General features: G+C 31.5%; 4 protein-coding genes across 7 annotated transcripts; all 4 read right to left on the bottom strand.

The window, feature by feature from the left end:
• Positions 1–1131: 1131 nt before the first annotated feature.
• On the bottom strand, positions 1132–1656 carry LOC129292365 (uncharacterized mitochondrial protein AtMg00810-like). The gene has a single exon (XM_054929931.1). The coding sequence runs from the start codon at positions 1654–1656 to the stop codon at positions 1132–1134; it is 525 nt and encodes a 174-aa protein (XP_054785906.1).
• Positions 1657–3805: 2149 nt separating this feature from the next.
• On the bottom strand, positions 3806–5667 carry LOC129293287 (guanylate kinase 3, chloroplastic-like). 3 transcript variants are annotated; one of them, XM_054931163.1, is made up of 2 exons: positions 4635–5667; positions 3806–4491 (listed from the first exon to the last, which is right to left on the bottom strand). In XM_054931163.1, the coding sequence occupies exon 1, from the start codon at positions 5589–5591 to the stop codon at positions 4671–4673; it is 921 nt and encodes a 306-aa protein (XP_054787138.1). In that variant the 5' UTR covers positions 5592–5667; the 3' UTR covers positions 3806–4491; positions 4635–4670. The 3 variants fall into 3 exon arrangements, with proteins under 3 accessions (XP_054787138.1, XP_054787139.1, XP_054787140.1); XM_054931164.1 differs by having other exon boundaries at positions 3806–4485; XM_054931165.1 differs by having other exon boundaries at positions 3806–4059.
• Positions 5668–7411: 1744 nt separating this feature from the next.
• LOC129292919 (mitogen-activated protein kinase 15-like) lies at positions 7412–15431 on the bottom strand. Its single transcript, XM_054930619.1, has 10 exons — positions 14604–15431; positions 13323–13731; positions 13049–13176; positions 12903–12962; positions 11069–11218; positions 10276–10431; positions 9982–10193; positions 9394–9495; positions 9098–9258; positions 7412–8231 (listed from the first exon to the last, which is right to left on the bottom strand). The coding sequence occupies exons 1-10, from the start codon at positions 14625–14627 to the stop codon at positions 7948–7950; spliced, it is 1686 nt and encodes a 561-aa protein (XP_054786594.1). The 5' UTR covers positions 14628–15431; the 3' UTR covers positions 7412–7947.
• Positions 15432–21670: 6239 nt separating this feature from the next.
• LOC129293271 (40S ribosomal protein S15a) lies at positions 21671–23917 on the bottom strand. Of its 2 annotated transcripts, XM_054931141.1 has the most exons (5): positions 23759–23846; positions 23403–23466; positions 22811–22948; positions 22556–22716; positions 21671–22006 (listed from the first exon to the last, which is right to left on the bottom strand). In XM_054931141.1, exons 3-5 carry the CDS (start codon positions 22941–22943, stop codon positions 21908–21910), a joined length of 393 nt encoding a protein of 130 aa, XP_054787116.1. In that variant the 5' UTR covers positions 22944–22948; positions 23403–23466; positions 23759–23846; the 3' UTR covers positions 21671–21907. The 2 variants fall into 2 exon arrangements, with proteins under 2 accessions (XP_054787116.1, XP_054787115.1); XM_054931140.1 differs by lacking the exon at positions 23403–23466 and having other exon boundaries at positions 23759–23917.
• Between the last annotated feature and the right edge of the window lie 2014 nt (positions 23918–25931).

Genomic DNA, 25931 nt, shown 5'->3' with positions numbered 1-25931 from the left:
CATTCTTTGTACGAACGTTTGATGGAGAAGAAGACTTGGCCTGGCCATATATTTTTGCTTGTAGGGTATTTGTTCTTATTTCATGTCGTATAAGAAAGGTGACCACTTTTTATTTTCGGTTATTACCTCACATGTGTATCATACAAGCTGAAGCTTACTATCTAAACAATGTTGTTCTAAGTTTTAAGAAAAGATATTCAGAAATTGTTATAACTTAAGAATTATGAAAAATATACAACAATAACAACAAAATTTATCCATCTAAATGTTATTAGTTATATGGATTGCACATATCGACAACTAATCCTGAAATATATTATTAATCAAGAAGTTTCATTTTGCAAACTTCTATGAGTATTTTTTTTTTAATCTTTGTCCATCCCTCTTTATAAAACTCAAGACTATCTGTTCTACTTTTATCACTAATGTCTCTTACAACCTTTTGTACATGTCCAAACTATTTTAAATAATTTTTCACCATTTTTTCCTTAGTAGATCTCACATCCATTTTTTCTCACATATGTTAATTAGTGTAGCAAATAAATTGAAAACTCTTATCTAATTGATCCTGAGGCATTTACACAGATTTATACATGAGAGAAGACAATCAAATCTCCAAGAAATAAGGAGACTAAATCAAAAGAGGATATTCGAGAATAAATTACCTAAAAAATCTCTATTTTCACTACCTACAATATCCCCTTTAATAATAAAAAATACTTACATTAAATATAATAAAACACGTTCAATCATACTCTTTCTCAAGTTGGATCATAGATACTAATCATATCCAACTTGCTTATACACCTATCAAATGCTGGCTTGTGTAATCCTTTGGTGAGTAAGTCAGTGGCCTGGAGTTTTGTTGGTATGTAGACGAGGCACACAACTCCTTTTTCAACCTTTTCCCTCATAAAATGTTTATCAATTTCCACATGCTTGGATCTTTTATGTTAAACTGGATTTAGTGCAAGCTTTGTTATCACAATACAACTTCAATGGAGGATCAATCCTGACATATATCTCATCCAGTACTCGCCTTACCCATAGTACCTCTAATATACCTTGAGCCAATGCCCTTAGTTCTGATTCTGCACTACTCCTTAGGACCACTATTTGCTTTTGATTCTTTCAGGAAACTAGATTTCCCCATACAAATGAGCAATAGCTTGACGTTGATCTCTTATCCTTGTATGCTCCTCCCCAATTTGCATCTGTGTAAATTTCTATTGATTGTAGGTTTTGCTTCTTGAACAACAACCTTTTGCCTGGTGTCACCTTCAAGTACCTTAGGATTTTGTATACAGCTTCCATATGGCTTTCTCTAGGGTCACACATATACTGGCTTGTAACGCTGACTGCAAAAGCTATGTCTAGTCGAGCATGAGAGAGATAAATTAGTTTCCCAACTAACTTTTGGTATCTCTTTTTCTTCACAGATTCATTCTTCTCTTCTTCTTCTTCACAATCATCCTCCTCAAATTCAACTTCATCTTCTTCATTTTTCATATCTTTCTTCAATTTCTTCCCCTTCCTCTTCACAACAATAGGTGTCTCTGTAAGTTTACACCCCAACATTCCTATCTCATTAAGTAAATTGAGAATATATTTTCTTTGAGACACATAAATCCCTTTCTGTGATCTTGCAACCTCCATGCCCATAAAGTATTTCAAGTTAGCAAGATCTTTCACTTCAAATTCCTTTTCAAGAGCCTTCTTTACTCTATCTACCTATTCCTTATAGTTACCTATGACAATTATATCATCAATATATACAATGAGTATACACCTCTTACCACCTTATATTTTTACAAACATCGTGTGATCAGACAATCATTGCTTATACCCTTCAATCTTCAAGATTTCAAAGAATCTATCATACTAGGCCCGCAGTGATTGTTTAAGGCCATATAAAGATTTCTTAAGCTTACACACTTGATTGTTCTTTCCTGCCTCAAAACCTGAAGGTAGTGTCATAAAGACTTCTTCCTTAAGGTCACTATTTAGGAAGGCATTTTTAATATCTAGCTAATGGAGAGGCCAATCCAGATTTACAACCACATAGATCAAGATTTTGATAGTATTAAGTTTGGCCACAGGGGCAAAAGTCTCTTTATAGCCCAAGCCATATGTTTGAGTGAACCCTTTTGCCACTAACCGTCCCTTTAATCTGTCCAAATTAGTATTATTGTTGTTTTTTTTTTATCTACAAGTATCCTCTTATTATAAGAAATTATATTCAAGACACTATTAAGTACTAAATATGTAAATACCTCTCCTAACAAAAATTTAAACATTGATTCATCATGTTTTAAGAAATCAATCCCTTCTACCAAACACAATCTCATTAATATTATTGATCTTGTTTTTATTGCTATTAATGTTTAGGATTTCAATTTTTGGGCCCAATTTGAGCAGAAAATAAGTTAACATGCCCAGTTTAAATATGTAAAACGACCATGAAAACGTTGCATTGGAAAATATATAAATGCTATAAGTTTTGATAAATATCAAGTCATATAATAACTAGTTTCACTGCCTTGATATGACAATTTTATTAATCTCATGTATATTTCATCAGGTGTGAAAAGAAATAATACACACAGGGAGAGACACTCTTATGCATTCCAAATAATAATAATAATAATAATAATAATATGACTATTATAATTTAATTACCAGTATAATTTTTAAAATATTGATTAGGATAAATGAAAAGGACCTAGCTCAAATTACAAGACATTTTTAAATAAAATCTCACATAAACCTCATTAAATATATTTAACAACTTTATATTTTCAAAACAAAAATATAAACTTTCAAAAATACTCATCATCTAATAAATTGAAAAGAAAAAGGACAAAAATTAATTATAGAGAGAGAAAGGGTAATATTAAAATTAATGCATTTAATAAAACTTTAATCTACTTAAAGTGTCTTATATTTGTGTCTTATATTTTGAGACGGAGAGAGTAATATTTTTCTAGTAGCAGAAAAACAAATTTTATGATAAAACATAAATGAATCATCATTGTAATTCATCTTCAGTTGAAATCCTGAATTTTTCTGAGTGAAGTGGAACAAGATCCATGTAGCCATTACAATGGGCGTGTAAAGGGAATTAGGCATAGCGTATCGTAGAAACAAGACAAACAACTACAACACCAAAAGTGGACAGCCCAACAATGAAGAGTGACTACTGGTTATATGCTTACTCACCATAGCAACAAACTGAATGAACTTACAGTCCCTTCTTCATTTGCTTGATTATCCTCACAACTATTTGATCTTCCCCTTTAAGAATAAAACTATTTTTTAATCCTCCCCACCCCTACAAAGAAAAAAAAAAAACCAAAAGAAAGAGAAAAAGTAAAGAAAACTACTTGTAGGTAGGTTTAAGTCTTTAAGCTGCTGTCATTTTCATCACAGTTCACACCGCCTCAAGATTTAGTGGGGTGTGTGTGTGTGTGATCCTGAAAATAATATCCTCAAGCCACAGCATAAGTAAAGAAACTTATATCTGTACACATTTTATATAATTTCTCTGGTTATATTTATAAAGGACAGAGAAAAGGATTTTTTTTATCTTATTTATAATCATGTCATTAAATTTTTATCAAAAGTTTTCCTTCATCCCCTCGTTAAATTTTGGTGAGAGGAAGTTAAATTATTAGAGTATTTATATTTAGTACGAGCAACATTAGAAACTTATTCTAGACTCCTCCCTTGATCTTGGTAAAACATGTCAAAAGTGACTTATAAATAGAATTAGAAATATTTACTTAGATCAGCAGAAAAAAATCAATGGATGGAAGAAACTAACATTAACTAAAAATTGGACTACAATAGGTGTTGCAGCAGGAGTGTGAGAACAATCAACATAATATCTGTCTACAGAAACATGAAACGAATGGTTGGAAAGCACCAAAAGGAACCATGTTCTTTTCATTGACAGTGAGCTCAGATCACAAATTCAGGTTTTATGGCATTCTCTGTTCAATTGTTCACATCAAACGAACAGTCACAGCAAGTTGAAGAATGCTCCTTTTTTTTTTCCCCCTTAAAAAAAATGCACTAGGACACACGAATTAGCCAGAGAATATGGAACAAATCGCAAAGGAGATAAAAAGATAAAAGATGATAATTATAAAGAGAAGAAAAGAAACAGATACACAGAAACATATTTTGCTGCCTCTCTCTCTCTCGAAATACATGACTACATAATTGCAAAGGATCCAATATTTTCAAGTGCCTTATCGTAGCTTTTTTTCACGGTCAGAAGACATGGGCCATTGTTGATTTAAGTTCTAAATTTAGGATAAAACTTCAAATCCTTTTACATAAATCAAAGCCCATTTAACACTCCGACAAGACACATCTCATTAGTACCAGATTTGTCAATTGATTTTCGCTGTGTTTACCAAAAGTATTAGACAATCTTTGTGCAAAGCCTTGTATCCTCCAAATAGCTCATACCCACAAAATCTGAAACTGAAGTAACTCATCAAAAGGGTACAATAGATGAAGAGATTCAAAGTGACTGGGATTAAATCGAATAGTCAGCTCTTACTTACTGATAGGATGAAAACAACTGGTTAAGTATCTGAAAAAGTAATTAAGAACTTAAGGCGTACCTTAATAACCAGAATCATAACAGTTAGTAACCTATACTATACTACAGCACTCCTTTGCGAGACCTTAGCTTTCTCAGCATCAATTATGGAACTCACTAATGTTACTGCATTTTCAAGCCTCCCTTTAGCATTCACAACTACATAATCAAAATTCTTTAGATGCTTCACTTCCTCTCTAGCCGTAGCAATCCTCACAAGCAGTGACTCTACAGTTTCTGTCTTTCTATCAACCAACCTCTCCACCATTGCCATTTCACTTTCAGCCACAAGAAAAATGAAAACTGCCGAGTTACCAAGAATTTTTCTCAATGTTTGAGCCCCTTGAATATCCACCCTCAACACAATATCATACCCTTTGCCCATATATTCCCGAATTTGCTGTTTTGGGATACCTTTATAATCTCCATACACAAGCGCGTACTCCAGAAGCTCGTCCCTCTCAACCATGGATTGAAACTCCTCTTTACTCACAAAGAAATAATCCTTTCCATCAACTTCACCTGGTCGTTTCGCTCGACTCGTTGCAGTGACCACAAAATGAAGACCCTCCCGAGCTTCCCTTAGTTTCTTGATTACAGCGTCCTTTCCAACACCACTCGGTCCGCTAATTACTATTATCAATGGCATCGGATTTGGGATCACAGCCTCTGAGCTAAACGACGAACCCAGAGACGATTCGAGAGCACGAAGGAGCTCAGACTTGTCGGCTTTGTCGACGGCCGGAATGGGAACCGACAACGGCCGCCGGGAATCACCCATTCGTGAATAGGAGGAAGAAAATCGCGGGAACGCTCTGATATTTTGAAATCTTGCAACGACGTAAGATTCGGTGAGCAAATTAGGGATGGGATTGGCGAGAGGGAGGGCTTTCTGAAAGTTTGTGTGAGAGATCGGAAGAAGGCGACGATGGTGAAGATTGGATGGGGCCACAAATGTGCAAAAGAGCCTACGAAACATGGAGTCGAGATGGACACAATCGGTGTAAGCTGGAGAAGCGAGCAGAGAATCGAAAACTTTTTGGCTATAACGGTGACACAAGTCTTGAAACTCAAATTGGTAGTAGCGCTTATCACCTTTTAATATTATTGTGCTTTTTAATTTTCGAGGAAAATAATTCATACAAATTTATATTTAAGTGCAATTTTTTTAAGAGAAAATTGGCTTAATGATTTCAAAAAACATAACTTCCATAAATTATGAATGATATTTTTAAATATTTTAAAATATGATTCATTCATATAATTAATTAGATATATTTTATTTTTTTATTATAAAATTAATTTATTATTAAAACATAATATATTTATTTTAACTAATCCTTAACTGATTGAATTTTTTCTTTTTTTTCTTTGAATCATTCCTTTTTCCCTCTGAATAAAAAATTATCGTTGCCTTTCTTTATTGTAGAGCTTTTCTTCTCTTTCTTTCTTTATTTTTTTTAGGAACACTATGAAAAGGACATTAGGCATTGAAAAAGGAATTTTCTTCTCTTTTCCTCTCTAATTTTTTTAGGAACACTATGAAAAGAACATTAGACATTGAAAAGGAATTTTCATTTTTGGAAGCAAAAGGCTAGGCTAAAATCTATTATCTTTCATCAGATTTTCAATATCTTTACATCTCTCGATAATATTAAATTTTTTGTGAACTGTGTTTGATTTATTTTGAGTAAATGATTATGTATTTTTTGTGTTGCTGATCGGCGATGTTACATCATTGATATACATATATATATATATATATAAATGATAAATAAGTTTATGTCTGATTGTTTAGTTATGCTGATTTACGATAATATATCAGTGATATACAACAGTATATCAATGATGTAATATTGTAAATCAGTAACATGAAAAACATATAATGATTTGCCTAAAATGGATTAGACATAGTCTACAAAAAATTTTAGACTCTTAGTTTATCACAGAAAGTCAAATATTTAAATTAATAAAATAAAAAAATCATGAATCTGTAGCTCCATTTTCCCATCGACATGCTCCATTCCATCGAATACCATCGATGTATCTCACCTCGTGCTTGTTTCTCACGGTCGTGATTGTGGCTTGCTTACACTACTTTGCTATCTCATCTCTTTCACATCCTATTTTATCTTCTCTCTCATATTCATCTTTAAAAAAAAGCCACTTTAAACTATCTCACATTCATTACGTTCAATTTCAAAAATTTCTTGCGTTTTGAATTTTTTGATATTTGCAAAAAACATATATTAAAAGGACAATTTTGTAAATTAATTATAAACTAAATATTAAAAAAGTCATTTTTAAAATTTAAAAAAAAGATAGACTATTTCTTTTACTTAGTCTTATAATATAACCTATATATACAAAAGCTCCTTTTTTAATGAAATTAAGTGCTTTTTTTTTTTTTTGCAAGATATCCAACGACCAGTTGTAAGATTAATGCCTCTAGAACTCTAAGTACCATTTAATAACACTTTTTAATATTATTTAACAGAGAAAAAAACAACTATTGGTCCTTTTAGATTTTTTTTTTTTTTGGTTATTCCAAAATCTTCTAGTTTATCACTCTTGTAATGTTAATCCTTATATTTTTAAAAATACCCAAAGAGATGATGAGATGACAAACAATATTAAATATGCTAATTGCTAATACATGACTAACACCATTACAACTGAAATTAAAAAGTTCATTAGTTAAGAATAAGTTAAAAACCATCTCTCTATTGTACGCCCTTGCATGGCTCTGCAGTAAAAACGAGTAGCATATCAGAAAAACTCTCACAGGATAAGCAAGCATTCAAGTGAAGCAACATAGAATTAGTCTGATAAAGGTCAAGTTTTGGTCCTACTTCTGCCACCAATTATAGTTCAGGATTCACAATACAGTTGCAAGAGGACAGGATGTTGATTATTTAGAATACAACACAAGCAAGAAAAATACAATTATCAGTGTGATGGCCCAAAATAAAATTAGGATAAAAGTAAGCAGCTGCTATTGTGGAATGAAAAGAACATCACTATTTTGTTGGTACTAGTCTTTCCTGTTCCATGCTATTAAATGAATCAGAGTGCAAGAAAATCATCCATCAGAGACCAGACTATTCAAACCCTTCTCATGAAAATTACAAAGATGTAACTAAACTTCAACCAAAGGCTTCTTCAACTTCGTTCTCTCAGGTTTTTCCCTTCTGAGTCCAACCAGATGAAGGCAGTGCCACCAACTAAAGTTCAGACTATCATTCTGGGATTAGGACAAACCCAGAACCCAGATACTAGAGTTGCAGAGCTCAGTGGCAGTTGTTAGCCAAAGTTTTGGTATATAAAACAATAGTTCAATACCAATGACTAGAAGCTCCACCTTGAGCAGCAGCAACTTTTCTGGGCATATATTGAGGCTTTGGTTGTAACCCATTAGAGCCTTCTATTCCATCATCTTCTGCCCTCTCATTTTTACAGCTTGGGTTTCTTCTGGGATATGAACAGCTTGAAGCAGCATATTGGGCAGTAACAGGTGGATTTCTAACCATCTGCCGCTGTTCAAATGCCTCGGCTGTGGCTGCTACCCCACAGTTGTTGTAACGCAATACTGAACCAACAACTTTTCCAGGCCTTGCACCTAAAGCAGGTGAGCAGTAAGTAACATCTCATATTCAAGTATGTAAACAAACTTTTTATGTCAGACACTTTCTAGAAGAATTCTTTGGCCCTTAACATAAGGCACTTGATGGGTATTAATTATGTTTTTCCAATATTACCCCTATCTAAACTCATTAACTTTGAGAGAGAATATAATGCAAATTTGAAAATATTTCATTTAAATATGGGTAAAATTGGAAGTTCATTCTATTTTCAAATAAAATTAATGACTCAACTACATTTTTAGTTCCGGCAAGGTGGATAGAGGTGCCTCTTAACAAAGACTGGGGAGAGTATTGAGGAGAGGGTTGGGGAAGAATAACAGCGTCAAAAAGGATAAAATTTGATGCCTTGCACTTCTGTTAAGTAATTTACCACCTTCCACAAGCAATATCACTATAACTTCTTCGTGTTAGAAACAGAAGTCTCATCAAAAGAATCAGAGAGAAAGAAATCTATAATTATTTTCAAACAAATTATGCTGCCTTAAGCTATTCACACACAAAGGTTGTTCTTCATGCTGAAGGAGTGCAAAATAGAATATGGATAATTGAGAAGTGAAAATTGAAAGATATCTAGACATCCCTCCTTTCAATTTCTCCATTTTCCACATTTTTACTTTAGCAACACCAAGCACACCCTATGTTCACATCCAACACCAAAAAGGAAGATGTATCAAACATGCATACCTATGCACAACACATATGGTGATGGTTCAAAGAACGATGAAAGAAAAATTAAGCAAGCTACAAGAAAAAATACAGAACTCTTGCAGGATAATGCCTTATAAATAGTAGTAAGGAGGAATAGAGAAGAGGAGAAAAATCTACAAGCCAGTCGTCACACCTTGCATATTTTGTGGAACTTGTGGAGGAAGCCGAGTCAAAGGGATACCACCAGTCCTCTCTACCGGTGGCTTCTCAACTTCTTTGATGCAACATTTAGAGAGATCCTCTGCAACCTCAGCTGGACTTTGTCTTGAGTTATCTGAATATAATACACATTGCCTGCACATGCAATCTCAAATAAGCAGAGTCGGCAATTCCAAAGCAGATACATAGGCATGTTAATAAGATAAAAAGGCAGTGACCAAAGAAGAAAGCTGCATTACACAAAAACTACAACAGTAACTAAAAGGATACCTGGGCAATGATGCATGCTGCCTCTCAGGTGGCATAACAGTCCCACCCTTCCCATAATGCTCCTCAAGATAAGCAAATTGCTTCTTGAAGTGGTCCACAGCACTATTTAGAGGAGACGTTAGTGACTAGAAGAAATGTGATGCCAGGAAAGAAAGGCTGACAAACTACATCAAATAGTGTGACAAACCAGACAAAATACAGCAGCATGTATCCACAGAAGCTTAAGAATTAAATGTTGATCAAAGTATTTCAAAACAAAAATTTTTACAATTGAACTTAAATTTCAGCAAACAGTCCAAAGAAAATTGTCAAACCCAAAGCATTCAAAAGAAATGGATAATTTTAGATAGAGTCCAATGCAACATGTCAACTTCAAGGTGAGCATTGATGGAGAATTAAAACTGCTAATCAAGTACCCCACATGGCTTCTGGTTACCAATGATATGCTTTCGGATACATGGGAATTAGGAATAATAGAGGTAAGTAGGGGAATTAGGGATATAAGGGTAGTTTGGGTATGAAAGAAATCCCTATGTTATAAAACACATTTAAAGAATACAACATGTATGACAACCAAAAGAAAAGTACCTTGGGTACATAAAACTTGTTGGCTCTGCTCCCTCTAGGTACTCCTTTAACATCTTTGGATGGTACTCTAGAATTTCTCGATATACGAGCTCTCGTATGTCCTCCTTTGTTATCCTGCGCCTCTCAAATTCAAATTCCATCTTGCTAACTGGCTGTGCTGAAGGCTCTCTTTCAACCTTGGCCAAACCTTTAAAATATGGATCTGCCAAAGCCTAGCAGTTCTCCAAAAAAAAAAATGCCCTGTTAGAACCAGACAGAACAGAGAATGTGAACTGGAGATGCATGAAATTCAACCTCTTCAGCATTAGGCCGATCCTTAGGATCAAATGCCAGCATTCTTTCCAACAAACAAAGTGCAAGCGGATCTGCATTAGGAAACTTTTGGGAGAAAGGAACTGGCTTCTTCTTTCGCATGCTGCTTAAATATCTCCTAGCTTTCTCATTCCGTATCTGTGTTTATAAAATAACAAGGTTGCTGACAATCAATATCAATACTCCTCCTGTCTTCTTTATAAGTCATTTTTACCAACCTCATCCATACCAATGCAAAAAAAGTAAAAGAAATAAAAGTGTATAAAATTTCAAATATGTCCCTATATAACAAATCTGAAAAGTGATGACATGTTACTTTTTCTCTCTCATGAAAGGTAATTTTGAAAATACCTTTCAAATATTACCTAAAAAGCCGCACCGAGACTTATATAAATAGGACCAAATAAACCTTTTAAAATATGCCTTATAAATGGGACTAGAGGGAGTATATTATAATAAAATAGAATCACTGTTCACCCATTAAACAGGTCTCATCTCTCATGGGCCTCTTCTGCTTTTTTCTTTCTCAAAATCTTGTGCATTCAAAATTTGAATCTCATTCACACAACATGTCATTATACATGTGAATGAAATTAATGTTTATTATTACATTACAAATTATTATTTATTGTTTGTGCACCATTTTTTCAAAAAAAAAAAAAAAACAACGTGCAATTGCACAAGACTACATACCGCTGGTAACAAGACTTCAAAAAAAAAAAGGAAGAAAAGGAAAGAAAAATAAGCTAAACGGATGGGTGAATGAATTACAGACCCTAGCAATGGCTTCAGGAGATGGTGTTCCAAGAAGTTCAGTCATGAGGTCCAACTGATGGACAACATTCTTCCCAGGGAAAAGAGGTTTTCCGGTTAAAAGTTCTGCAAAAATGCAGCCAATGCTCCATATATCTATAGCTGGTGTGTACTGAAAAAACATGGGAAAATCACATTAAAAGAAAGAAAGAAAATATCTTGCACACCATATTGATTAAATGACTAAAAAACAAATAAAAATATTATATTTATATACATATAGTGCATAAATAGATAGGTTGTCTGACCCTAGGACATGGTCAAACCTTCAACCGATTTAAGATAGATAATAAATAGTTAAAAGCAAGGTACTGAAAACAGACTAGTCATTGAACCAATAAAGGTACTGGTTCAAGGGCTAGTGGTTCAATCAGGATCAAACTAGTCATGATAAAATAATATAATTTAAATAAAAAGACATTAATTCTCAATACATTCGTTCATATTCAACACACAACAACAATTTTAACAATAATAAAACACAACATTACAAATATTCATCATTTCAATCCTTCAATAATCAAAAAGTCTAAAACTAATAATTTCAACCCAAATAAACAATAAAAACAATAACTTTACTATGCAAACTACAATAAAATCAGATACACTAGATTACCAAAAAAAAATTCATCAATATCATTTAAAAAAAATTATGTCTTAAAAATTGTCTAATAAATTGTTTTATATTGCAACTATACAGTAGTAATGCTTTTAAAATATTTATATTTTAGAAAATATTTACATTAAAAAATAGTAAAAGAAAAGGAAGAACACATTTTTTGAAATTGAAATGACCAGGAAAAGCAATTCATTTACGCTTCTCAAAAATCAATATTGCGTGTTGCAAATCAAGACATGGGGTTCTATCTTCATCATTCTGGACTTTGGTTCTGTTTATTTTTAAAATAAACCTCTATCACTTTGCCCCCTCCTGTGTCTTTTACTCTTCTTCAATTTCTGGTTTTCTCTTCGCGCATTCACCCGAGACGCTGCATTTTTTCTTCAGGTGAAATGTATTTGGAAACTCTAGTTGTATTATTCATTATTTTCATCGGGTAGATCTTTAAGTTTTTCTGTACATTTTTTATTTGCTTTCTGTGTTATATGAGATCTTCTTCATCTTGTTCTCATTTTTCTTCTCTTCCTTACCTCTTCCTTGCTTCTGGTGTGGTGTTTGGGAGGCTCTTATAACATTTTTCAAAAAAAAAAAAAAGTTGACCCATGCAACCTGTCCATCCCATCCCTCTGTAGGTTAATCCCAGCCAAGCCGAGTTGAACCAGGTCAACCATTTCCTAGTTTGAACACTTGCTCGGACTGGCCCAATGGCTGGTTCACTGGTTTAGCAGTTCTACCGGCTGGTCCAATCTGAGTTTTAATACAAAGGTTAAAAGGTACAGATTACCCAACCAAGGTCCATGGACCACCCAAAGCTTTCACAAGTGGGTAAGTCCATGTGTTGGAAATAGACACTTAGAAATCACAGTTAAGATAATGTTACAAGTTCTTATCAGCATTCCAAAAAGAGAAGAAAACTAGAGAATTTATTAACAAATATTTCTTTACTAATTTTAGTAGAAGACAAGGAGAAGAGTATACTTTCCCAAGCATGTAAAATTATGTGAAATATATGAAAGTTCAAGAAGCTCCTAGCATGTTTAATAGAAGGAAAAAAATAGGATGGAAGGGGAAAGAGAATGGGACATGCCCATAATTTCAAAGTCCAAACAGGAGTAGTGATTGAATAAAGAAATCAAGGACCCAAAATAAATATGTAACAGAGATTGCACTAGAGCACCTTGGAGAAAAAGGATCCACACAGCTCAGGAGCCCTGTACCATCTTGTTGCAACATAATCCTGTAAGCAGTCAAATGGAAATAAGCATGATGAATAAAGACAATACTACATTCAAGGCTATAGTCTCAGGAAAATGAGATTCTTACCGTCCAGAATATGGCAGTGGGTGTATCATTAAATGCTACTCTGGCAAGCCCAAAGTCACAGATCTTGAGTTTGCAGTCAGCATTTGCTAAGATGTTTTTTGGTTTTAGGTCTCGATGAAAAACATTTGCTGGGGCAATTCAGAAGTTTACAATGTTCCAAAATTAAAATCAGCAACTAGTTTGATATGATCAAAACCTAAATAGTCAATAAGAGAATAAAGATTGCTAGAGCAAGCTATCTATGAAAAAACTTCTGATTTATAAAGATTATAACCTGTGTGTATGTACTTCAAGCCTCGAAGAAGCTGATAAAGAAAAAACTGATAGTGTTCTGGAGTCAGATCATCATTTGCTTTGATGACCTGATGTAAATCAGATTCCATAAGTTCAAACACTACATAAATATCTTTAAATTCTCTCCTAGAAGGTGGTAACAAGATATGTTTGATCTCCACAATATCTGGGTGACGCAAGAGTCTAAGAAGCTTAATTTCACGAAGAATGCGTGTGGCATCAGAGACATGTTCAAATATGTCATTAATTTTCTTTATTGCAACCTTTTCTCCAGTGTGTGTATCAAACGCAGAGCAAACAACACCATAGCTTCCTTTACCAATTACTTCCTCTATTCTGTATCTGCTCCCTTCACCATATTCTGTGAAGAAGTTCACATCCACAGAGGACTGCATAAACAGTTAAACACAAGTTATCAAGCTATTCAGCAAATAAAGTAATTAAAGTCAAATCAATGCTTGTGTCCTAAATGATCTGCAACGGGCATGCATGTGTAACTGTGTGTTGAGAGAAAAGATGGCGTGCATATTTTTAACCAGAAAATTGCAAGTTATTCATCTAAGTTCCACATCCATTCATGAAAAAAATAATGCTGAGATAAGCTCCTAAGTTCTAGACTACTGACTATCACCAGATGGTTCACTAAATCACCAAGAGCACATAAGAGCTTATCATCTTCAACAGTAGATTTTATTTTCTTTAGCTACAAAAACCTACAGCAAAACTTGCCTCAATATTGTTAAATTTTAAAGGATAAAGGGAAGCTGAAGCATATCCTATGATCGATAATCAATATCAATAAAGCGGAAAATTGACATGAACAGGAAAACCAAAAGAAGAAATCCCAATATAAATCGATTGCAATGATCAACAGATACAACAGGATCATCAAGATTAGAAAAAATGTCCCGAACGATGCAAATGTTCTGCAATGTCTTATACAAACCAGAACTAGACATGTCAGCATGGCAATGAAGCAGATATTTGCATGATAAATCATTCATCCCAAACAAGACATAGGTCACTTATGCAGTCATGAGAGGAAGAGAGATAGGCAACTCCTTATCAAATGATACGAATGAACAAGATCACAACGATGTGAGCATTGAAGTATAAATTGTGATCGGTGAAGAAAACACCAAATCAATGAGCATTCATTGTCCTCAATAAGCATCCAATTTCTCCCCCAAAATAAATTAACAAACTCATATTTATATCTATAACACATAATTGAGCACGTATATTAGAGGAGAAGCTTCACCTTTTTTCTTTGATCAGGCAGCATCTAGACAACTAAGCATAAAACTCGTCAATGATTTAGGCCAATATGTGCATCAAACAACCCCTTCTCTCAACGCAAATCCAGATCCCCCAACTCCCAAAACCAATTCCAAACCCAGAAAAGCGAAAACTTTCAAAAAAAAAAAAAAAGATGATGAACTTGTCTTACGACGCTCAGGTACGCGGTGATTAAAGTACAAGGCGAAAACCAAATAAAAAGTTAGAAAACTTCAACATAAAAGAACAAAGAACAAAGCTCAATACGAAAAGAGAAGCAGTTCAGTTTGGAAGCTATAGTAGCATCTAGGATAAGGGATCACAAAAGAAAAGACAAAGGGTTGAAATTAAGGACAAATCCTCTAATACTTCTATATTTAAATTAAAAAAGTGGGAGACTTTATCAAACACAACATAATCAAGACAAGTTGGCGTAAGTAACAAAATGCAGCTGGAAACTTCCAGGTTACAGATCACGTAAGAGAATGTCCTCTACAAATTTATTGAGCTAGAATAAACGGAAAAAACTAATCTTGGGAGGATCGGCTATGGCGATAATCTCAAACGCGGCAAAAAGAAATGAATAAAATATTTGCAGACCGAAATGGGAAATGCTCGGGCTTTCAGAGCAAAATAAGATTCTTTTGTTGTGTGTGAAGAAAAGAAATTAGGAATAGAAGAAGAAGAAGAAGAAGAAAACTCCGCAGATTGGAATGGAAAAAATTTCTGAGGGAAAACGAAAATCAGCTTCCGAGAGACGCCTGGTACTTCAAGTTGAAGGCTCTGTGGTTGTGAGCTGAGAGAGAAACTTGAGGGTGAGAACTGAGAATATAGAAATGATCACTAAAAATACAAATTCAAAAAAATTATGATTTTTAAAATTTGAAAACTAATGAAGAAGAAAACCACGGAATATAAAAAAAATTACCATTTCTCCCATTCTAAATTATAAAATATTTTTTAAAAAATTTTTTCATACAAAATATAAAATACTTGAAATAAATTAAAATTTTATTAAATATATAATTTTTATATTATCTTTTTTCTCTTTATAATTAATGTTTGTCTCTTTTTTTTAATATGTTAAATGATAAATATTTTTAAAAGTTTTTATTTTTATTTAAAAAAATAAAATTATTAAATATATTTAATAAAATTTATTGATATATAAAATTTTATTTAAAAATATTTATAATTTAAGATAAAAGAAATAATTACTAATACTAATTATTAAAAAGTTCCTGGGTTAAAACAAGGATCAAATGACTGGAGTATAAAGCACCTCGACTTAAAGTGTAAGCAGAATTATTTGAAATTTTATAATTATCTGCTTGCACTTTAAATTTATTTGCTTGCATCTTGATCTTTTGATCTTTGACTTACTAGTAATTTTTTAAAAAATATAAATAATTTATTATTTATTATTAGCTTCAAACAAATTAGTAGTATTATTTAATATTTTATTTTGTTTAAGTTTTCATTTAAGCGTATGATAACTGCTACTTTTTAAATTATGTTTTCAATTTTATTTATTATTTATTATGTAATTTTTATGAAAAATTATGTTTTTTTTAGCAAAATTATGGAAAATTATGTTGAAGTTACATATAAAAAAATTAATTATTACAAAGCATTTTTTTGTGTGAAAATTGTATGTAATTTTTCCTAATTTTTAATTACAAAGCTTAGGTAGAATTATACTCCCTCCCATCACAATTTAGTCATTTCTTAACTAATTTACATTTCCAAAAAACAAAAGTTTGTTAATATCTTAATTTTTAAAAAATTTTACATTTTTACAATTGTATATTTGAGTGTAATAAATATAATATTTGACTTATTCAAACATCTATTAATTATTCAATAAAGTAAGGCTTTAATTCAAAAATATATACTCCCTTCTTTTAAAAAATAAAACATTTTTAATTGAATTTCACTCCTCAATAAAGTAATTATTTACTTTCAAACTAACTCTATCTTTACATATTTACCTCTATTAAATACTCTATAATAAATATAAAGTCGTTTATCAATAGAAGTACTTTAAAAAAAAAAAAGACAATGGTTACATTTCGAAAGACTAAAAATATCTTATATTTTTTAATATTTAACTCCTTAAATTTACATCAGAAAAAGTCCCATGCATTCAACTGAATAAGTTTACAGCAACAAAGAGTTCAAAGCACTAAAACAAAATGGAGAACCGGATATAGGAAAATAAACTAGTGCTAATCAGTACTAAATATATATATATATATATATATATAAATATATAAATCATCTACCAAATACTCTATATTTTAGATTAAGCAAAGTTTCTAAAAACACCTTACATTAAATGAAATCTCAAAAATACATTTATTGTCATTATTTTGCTAAAAATAATGAATTGTGTTATTTATTTTAAATTTTGTTAAATTAACTTTATATATCTCTAGGGAAAAATTTAGAATGAAATGTTAAAAAGAAAATTAGAATATTAGAAATTGGAAAATATCTAGATATCTAACATACATTATGAAAGTTAATCAACATATTTTGTAAACTTTTTTGTTTTTTACTTTAAAACTCAAATATTAAAGGAGGAAAAGTAATTATACCTCTCAAGCAGATTTGGAAAAACTCAGGAAACTCGGATAACTTAATTCTCTTAATTAAGATAATTTTTATCAATTTAATTATCATAACTAATTATCATTTACAAATCATACTTCTCGATCTAGCAGTAGCATTAGCTTAGTTAAACTATCTCTGAGATCATCAAATCAGGATTGTTCATTGCAATCATTGACGACTGAGTAGGACAAGATCAGATCATTACTCACTAGTCTATAGAAAATGAAAATTCGTTTAAACCAAAAATAAAAGAAAAGAAAAATTGACAATTTTATTTTCTTCGAAACACATGGGACTGTTTATCCCTTTGAATAAAAATCATTAAAAGAAATTCTCAGCATTAATTAATTCCACGAGAGCATGTGCGTCACATGGGTTCAAGAGTTCTCTAAATGGGAATAGGTGGCATTTGTTTATTTGTAAATTAATTAAATAAAGGGAATCTGCAAAGTGCAAACCAGTATCATCTTCTTCAATCTTCAGCCACATTCTTTATCGCAGAGGAATCATTTTAATTTAAAAAAATTATGCTTTTCCTGGATTATGGATGAGAAAAATCTTTTTTGTTGATAAATTTTATTCTTCTTTTTTTTTCCTCTTTTATTAAAGCAAAAGTTGGCCTCAATACTTTTTTTCCCTGCATATAAATAAAGAAGAAACTACTTTTGAAAAAGATATGAAATTGATTATACCATCGCATAATTAATGTTTTTTCAAAGTTTTTTTTTCTTCTGTGCAAGGAACAGATGATAATTTGGCAAAAAAAAAAATTGGCCAGAAAAAAAAAGTAACTTACTTGAAAGAAAATATTTAAAATTTCAAAGAGAAAAATATGATAACTTTTATTTTAAAAAATGTAATTAATGTGTTGTGAGAAAATTAGAGATAGGATTGCCAAATAGAGTTATTTTTTTTTTAAGAAAAAGGAAAGACAATGGCTTGGAGCCAATGAAAAACCAAATTGATGAGAGATGTTTGCATGGACTCAATGCATTACATCATTCATTTTTCATCCAATAAAAACATGGCATTCATACGATATCAAATATAAATTAATTCTCCCATTACTAATAAGAGTTAATGAACATTTCAAACTTTAAAGTATTACATAAAAATTACCTTAAATCTTGAATTTTTAAAATATACAAAGTAGATTATAAACTTTTAAATCCAGAGTAAATTACCCTTGATCGTTAACTTATAAATAATAGTCGTTAATTATTGACTTTATAGGGTCCAGTCAATGTTGATGTGACAATCTCTTATTGATGTATTATCGGTTGATAAGCACCACAAACCCTAAGCTATTATGAGAGTAGCATCTTAGATACTAAAATTTTAAAATGTGTAAAAACTCTTTGAATTTTGAAATTCAAAGCAAATTATCCTTACCATTTATATGTAAAATGTTGACTGTTATATAAATTAAATTAGTCATAATGTAGTCCACTGTGGCAAATATATCGTTGGCCGCAACGAACAACCCAAAATTTTGTAAAATGACATTTTTTGTTCCTTTTTTTGCAATATTTTTTAAATGATTGATATTTCATACTTCTGTATATTCTATAACTTTAATTTAGTTTTATTTTAAATAATATTTATTTATTTAATGGTGAACTAATAAAAACTTGAAATCCCATTTAAAAAGAAGTTTAAGTATTAGAGAATTTTAATTAACCAATTAAGTTGGGTTTGAAATTAAGATTTTACAAATAATGGATATGGAAGCCGATTATTTCATCAACAAATACAAGTAGCAACTAAAGCTGCAAAGACTGAATTCTCTCGAATCCTCCAACTGACGAACTAAGTAAAGGCAAAGAGGTGAGAGCATCATTAATATATGAGGAGAAATGACACATCATTGAAATGGGGGGTAATTTGCTTTGAATTTTAAAATTTAAAGAAGTTTTTATATATTCTAAAAGTTTAAGATCCAAGATGTTACTCTTGCAATAGTTTAAGATATGTGTAGTATTCATTAGTTGATGACACATCAACATTGACTAGCCACCACAAAGTCAACAACTAATGGTGATTATTTATAAGTTAACGATAAGGGATAATTTGCTCTACATTTAGAGGTTTAGAATCAGTTTTGCACACTTTAGAAATTCAAGGTTTAGGATGTTTTTCATATAACACTGTAGGATCTAGAATGCTCATTAACTCTAATAATAATAAAGGGACAAAATGTAAGAAATTAAATAAACATTCTATTATTAAAAATAATGACACATTAAAATTTTATTTAATTGAATTTGTACAGCTTTATTATATGAAACATGGATGACGTAATGTACTGAGTTTATGTAAGAATTTCTCCCAAATTAACACTATTTATGAGTCATTTGACAACCTATAAATAAATAGTAAGAGAATTTTGTTTCGTGAATAACCCTCCTAGCGGGTTCAAATTAGTTGAAACGTAGACTAATTTTTTTTTTTTTAAAGAGCAGACTTAAATTAAAAATAATTAAAATGGGGTCCCATATAGAATAAGTGGAGCATGAAGAAGATAAAGTTTGTTAAAAGTTGAATTTGACATTGAATTTCCTTGTGTTGGGGATAATGACACCCACAATGCTTCAAAGTCCTTTCTGGCAAACGTTAATAATCATCTCACCCATGTCTCCTTGCATTATTGAAACAAGACTGAGAAACTTTTCCTAAGTTTTCTCTCTTACTTCCCAACTTGCAGGAGATATCATAATTCCCAACTGTGGATCAGGGCCACATCTGTTTGTTTCATTCTTGATTTTGGCTTTCAACAAGACACATAACATTATTATTATTATTATTATTATTAGTGACATCAAAAAATTGAATAGAAAACAAAGCAGCTTTAATGCTGTGGATGTGGCTTTGGATTGAGGAGGGACCATTTCCACAGCAGTTTGAGCTGTGATTGACCAGTGAGTGGTCGCTACAAAATCATAACCCAGACAACCAACACCACACACACAAAGTCATTTAATACATTGAAAGCACTTAAACTTACACAAGTCATTTAATACATAGAAAAAACTTAAACTTTATTTTTAAAAAATAAAAATATAAACTTTTAAGAACACTTTTATTTAATATATTGAAAAGAAAAATTAAATAAAAGAGGAAATGATAATATTAAAATAAGTTTATTTAATGAAACATTAATATTTTCAAAATGTTCTTAAACATTGAATTTCTCCTAAAAATAAATTATAATTTGAGAAAAAAAGAATATTATTAAAAGAAAATCACTCCAAAGTCTCTTGCATAGATTCTAATTACCACACAGTCTTATAAAATGCATAAACTCTTCTCAAGTCTCTTATCCTTTTTTCTTTTTTTTTTTTTGTAAATATGTAATATGTATAATTACCAAAATACCCTTATTTATAACACATCAACAACCGATTGCTCGAGCTTTGATGGGGCAGTCCAAAACTTCAGTCCACCATCATCACCGGTGAGCCACCACCACAATCACCAGAAATTTGACAACCGATAGTGGATGCGTTCAGGTTCTTAACCAAAATATATATATATATAATAAGAATATTTTAATAATTATACATAAAAAAATTTACAAATAAGGGATTTGAGAATTAAGAGTTAGACCATGCATTTCATGACTGACAATGAGAATCATTGTTGGGGACTTTATAGCGATTTTCTCTATTATTTATTTCTTCATTAATTTCAAGTTTTCAACCTTATTCTACTAGACAGGATCAACTATATGGATTACACATCTTAAAAAAATTTGTGGCTGTAGAAAATATAAATAGATAGCTAGAAGGGGGGCCCAGTGCTACTGATGACAAGAAATTCTTCTAAAATCCCTGTTAAGTCCCAAAAACATAACTTCATCATTATTAATTCCCAAAACATTTTTTGTACTTGGTACTCATCCTTGTAAATAATACTTTTCTCTCATAGATTTTACATTGACATTGATGGTTGAAGACGACATCGATTTTGATATGAAAAGTCTAGATAAAATACAATGAACTAATTAAATAATTTCATATCCGCTCACGCAAACACAAATAATTGCCCACAAAAGTCAAGCTAGGTTTCAAATCATTTCCACACTGATCGATCAGATAGTACAATGTTTCTGACCTCCGTCTGTAGATGAGCCTTTGGATTAGCCAAAAATGCCGAACTATATGAAAACTACGTTCTATCAGAGGTCATGGATGACAAACTTGCATCAACATCAGACTGTTTGACACGTTATTTAAATTATCCATTAGACTTGAGTCAAAACACTAGAATAGTCAGCTAGAACAATAAAATCTAGTATAGTGGACACAGAATATAATTGAAGAATAAAATCATCCCTTTTTCACAAAAATTGGAAGAATAATTAATTTGCAACTACCAGCATATTTTTGGTATTCTAGGAGCATTCTACAATAGCTCCAACATTCATATCAAGTCTAAAACAATCCCTCCCACAAAGACCTGTTGAAGGGGATGCTATCGTATTATGGTGAAGTAAGAATCATAGCACAGTTATTTGATTAATCATAAGCACCAAATTGTACTTGCAAAACAAACTAAAAGCTCATTAGCAAACAACTCAGCTAAACTTGATAACACTGGGAGATTACCACTTTGTCACTACAATGATAGAAGTCTCAAAACTGGAGTCGCACTCATCAAACAAAAGCATGCCTAGTAAAAGAAACCCAACACTTTACCACCAACATTCTTTCTCCTAGCCTCTTCATGATCCATGATACCGGCTGAGGTAGTCAAGACAATGTAGCCAAACTGCATTAGAGCAACCAAAGATTAGGGTCAAGTAGAGCATGTTTTCTCCACTCAAAATGGCTGGCATTCATTCCAATGCAGCGCTTTGGGAGATCCTAAAAAAGAACTTATGGAAGGCTTGAAACAGAAAAACAAACACAGAAATAGTAGACTATGCAAAGTTGGTAGGCTTATCAAGTAATAGCAAGTTCATGCCACAGGCTTGCAGTAGCCCAAGAAATACAAGCAAGCAACCATGAAACTTGAGAATCTATGAATCCTGACATGAAGGTACAAGAAGCAAATGCCAAAATACTTTTCTATGACTTAACAGGAAAACCTTACACAAGGGCTACGCTTATAGAGAGCAATGAAGATCACAAGTTGTCTGGAAAAGTTCGTTGACACATGATAGGACAATTCAGAGAAACAGACAATGTTACCAAGCCAGTTAACATAGGTGAAAAATACTAAGACGATGCTGAGTGGAGCCATTAATCAACTATGGACTAAGGGTCAACATACAAGAAGACCTAGTATTTTAATTGTATAGCAAGCGTTTTAGCTTACCTGTCTTGAGGGAAGTAGCCTTGCAGTCCAAGGTTCTATCTCCTTGACACCCACATCAAATCGGGGACTGATAACCCCACATTTATTCAATCTTCCATTCAATTCAACCACAATTTTGCCAGCCCTGTGATCATCAACGTACTCAAACTCTCCAATGTACCCTAGAAAGCACCAAAGTAAACCAGATCAAAACAAAATCTACATAATCAAGATTCCAAAAAGGAAGTGCTTTTAAGAAATAAAGTTGAGACATACCATGCTTCTGCATCACCAAAAGGAATTTAATGATCACTTTTGAGGATGGCCTAATCATGACCTGACGTTTTCCTCGTTTCTCAGCATTATACATACTCTTCAGAGCATCATTTAAGACACTAACTCTCACCATTGCCGCTGTTAAGAAAGGTTAAGAAGGGTTAACCATCTTCAACATAAAGTAACAAACCAATGCAAGACAGAAGCATGCATAAGTAGAAGAGAATTCATATTTAGAGGTTTAAATTCCTTTTAATGATACAATCTAGACATGTTTATACTACCACTTCCATCCTCTCTTATTTCCCTTGATAAAGGAGATATATCATGAATCAACATTACTAATTTAAATGGAAGCTACAAAAGTCCGTCTATCCATTACTGAAAAAATAGCCATAAGTGACACGAACTCTTGGACCGACATCCAAATAGCAATTCAGATTATAAAGAGTAAAAAGTTTCTTAAAACAGGAGACCCAAAAATAGTGCAGGCTCTGGTAACCTCTAACTTATGAACCCCCACCCCCAAAACAAAATAATAATCATAATAATCATAATAAGCAGATTCCTAAGAGCTGACTCAAAAACCAACTTTGCTTTGTTTAAATATGGCCGAACTTCAAATCCTTCGTGTCATCAAGCCATTCCAGTAATTTCTGAAAAAAATCACGTGTTTCAGACAGCTGCAATCCATTAAGAAAGTACACCAAAAACTTAATGTGAAAAAGCAAATTTCAAACTACACCGTTGTGGTTCCTCAAAGTCAAATATACAATATGAAAAACAGCACCGATAGGTAATAAAACCAATACAAACAACCAGCTTGCCCCCACTTTCCGAACAACACGTAAAACAACGGGAGAGGGGATTAGCAAGATCATGAAATGCAATTTCATACGTTTCTTCAAAGCTAACAAGAGGGCTGGAAACAGTAAACCCAGATCTTACCGACTCGAACGGAAAAACCTCTGTGATTCGGCGCGAGTGCGGTCGAGGCTTCAGAATCGAGACTGATCACAGCTCACAAGTTAAACGAAGAATAGCTGTAAAGCGCCTTCAAGTCTATTTAGGGTTTTGAAATTTGGGCTCTCCACTGATTGAGCGAAATGAGTTATTTGTGGGCTGAGTCTTTAACTCACTTGCGTGTTGGACTTTTTTCCATTTAAGCCCTTTTCAGTTCATGTTAAATAATAATGTTTCAAGCAAAAAAAATTTAGTTTTGGAACATTTCTTTTGTAATTCCGCTGAGAATTTAATGGATTTTTTTATTAGAAAATGCATGTTAAGGTTTTGAATTTAATAATTTATTAATAATTAAAAAAAAGAGTGACATTCAATAAAGACTCAAGATTTAATTTATATCAAATGGTTTAAGTTTGGAACCTAGTTATAAATTAAGTTTTGGGTTTGAAATTCATATCATATTTTCATTTTGCATATCAAAATATCTTATTTTAGGTCGTAATATTAAAATTGAAATTTTCTTTACAAAAAAACTGAAATTTTAATTATTATTTAACAAATATAAATGGTAGTAATTTTTAATCCTTAGTTTCTAGAATAAATAATGAAAATTTTAAAGTTATTTATATGAGCAAACTGGCATATAAATTATAGGTTCAAAAGCTTTTGAGACTTTAAACTCATTTTTTATGCAATATTTCTTTTTAACTTTTAAAAATGATACAATTGAATTCTTATCATTAACAAAAATTAACTTTGATTATTAATGAACAAAAAAAAATAATAGAAAAAGACTTTAAAAATTATTAAAAAAAGACTCAAAAATTAGAGACAAGGACCCCAAAAATTATAGAAGAAGACCAACAAATTTTTGTCAATTATTTTCTGTAACTTTTGAAATTCTTTGCTATTATTTTCTAATTAAATAATAAAAATTAACTTTTATTAATAATAAAAATTAAATTACACTATTTTTAAAAGTTTAAAAAATATTACATAAAAGCTTCTAAATTTATAATTTAAGACCAATTTACTCATTTACCTTTTAATTTTTTTACCATTGGTACATCATCAAAATTAATATATACATAAAATGCTTGCAGGCCTGTTTGTGTACACACACTATCAACCTTTAACTATATTTTTATCATTCAATTTATCAATATATCATTATCGTTTTGTTTTGGTAACCATATATTTATCTATGAATTCCGTGGCTCCAAAAAATATATTTTCTCTATTTAAAAATATAAGATATTCTTAACCAAATCACATCCATTAATAAAATAATTACTTATTTTTCAACTAATCCTATCTTTCTATATTTACTTCTATTAAACATCTTATAATAAATATAAAATTATTATCAATAGAGGTCCTTTTGAAAAAAAAAAGAATAATGATTACACCTTAAAAAATTAAAAAAAACCTTACATTTTTTAACATTTAACTTTTTAAAAAATATCTTACATTTTTGAACGAAAAGAGTATATAGTAACCTCTAAAATTTGTATAACCATTTTCAACCAAAAAAAAAAAAATACATAATCAATAAGACCCATTGTCATGGTTCATGTCCAAGTGATGTGCAAAATTCGCTATAGTACATCTTTTTAATTATTCAAAAAGAACAAGGTGCAAAACTCAAGATTTATATGTTGGCAAAAAAAAAAAAAACTCAATTTATATATCGAGAAAAATCACTACAGTACATCTTTTCTATTATATCAGGAAAGCTTAAATCTCACACATCTATCCATAAGACCATAACTCACCTAATTTTTGCCACTTGATATGAATTAATAATGTACATTTCTCAAACTCAAACCACATCTAATATCAACATGTTACTATTTTTTGCACAATAAAAAACACATTTAATAAAAGTAGTAATTTTATTTTTGGGGAAAAAGATCCAGAAAAAAATTTTCTCTTCTCAACTCAATCATAAGACTTTAATATTAGAAAAACTCGCTTATTCTTTTTTACCAAGTAAGGGATTCAATTATCTTAGAATCACTTATTTCACAACCTGAATTTTCAGATAATCAAGACTTTAGCTTTACATGCACTGAAATAGGTGTTGAAAACTAGACTAATCATTGAACCAATTAAGATACTAGTTTAAGAGTTAATGGTCAAAACCATAGTCAAATCA

This window comes from Prosopis cineraria, unplaced genomic scaffold (assembly GCF_029017545.1).
Source record: "Prosopis cineraria cultivar Desert tree isolate PC_DT_omini unplaced genomic scaffold, ASM2901754v1 PC14, whole genome shotgun sequence".
Taxonomy (NCBI): Eukaryota; Viridiplantae; Streptophyta; class Magnoliopsida; order Fabales; family Fabaceae; genus Prosopis; species Prosopis cineraria.
The sequence above is the reverse complement of the archived record's forward strand: the minus strand, read 5'-3'. Positions and strand labels throughout refer to the sequence as shown.

Bases quoted from the DNA above. Each gene is read 5' to 3' on its own strand.
- LOC129293271 (XM_054931140.1), bottom strand. From the start codon at position 22,943: ATGGTGAGAGTTAGTGTCTTAAATGATGCTCTGAAGAGTATGTATAAT. The intron at 22,717-22,810 runs GTATGTCTCAAC...GGTGCTTTCTAG, and splicing joins TTTGGTGATGCAGAAGCATG to GGTACATTGGAGAGTTTGAG. The intron at 22,007-22,555 runs GTAAGCTAAAAC...GCTCTAATGCAG, and splicing joins GGCTACTTCCCTCAAGACAG to TTTGGCTACATTGTCTTGAC.
- LOC129292919 (XM_054930619.1), bottom strand. From the start codon at position 14,627: ATGCTGCCTGATCAAAGAAAAAAG. The intron at 13,732-14,603 runs GTGAAGCTTCTC...CTGTTTATGCAG, and splicing joins TGCCTGATCAAAGAAAAAAG to TCCTCTGTGGATGTGAACTT. The intron at 8,232-9,097 runs GTGTGACGACTG...CACCTGCTTTAG, and splicing joins AGTTCCACAAAATATGCAAG to GTGCAAGGCCTGGAAAAGTT.
- LOC129293287 (XM_054931163.1), bottom strand. From the start codon at position 5,591: ATGTTTCGTAGGCTCTTTTGCACATTTGTGGCCCCATCCAATCTTCAC.
- LOC129292365 (XM_054929931.1), bottom strand. From the start codon at position 1,656: ATGGAGGTTGCAAGATCACAGAAAGGGATTTATGTGTCTCAAAGAAAA.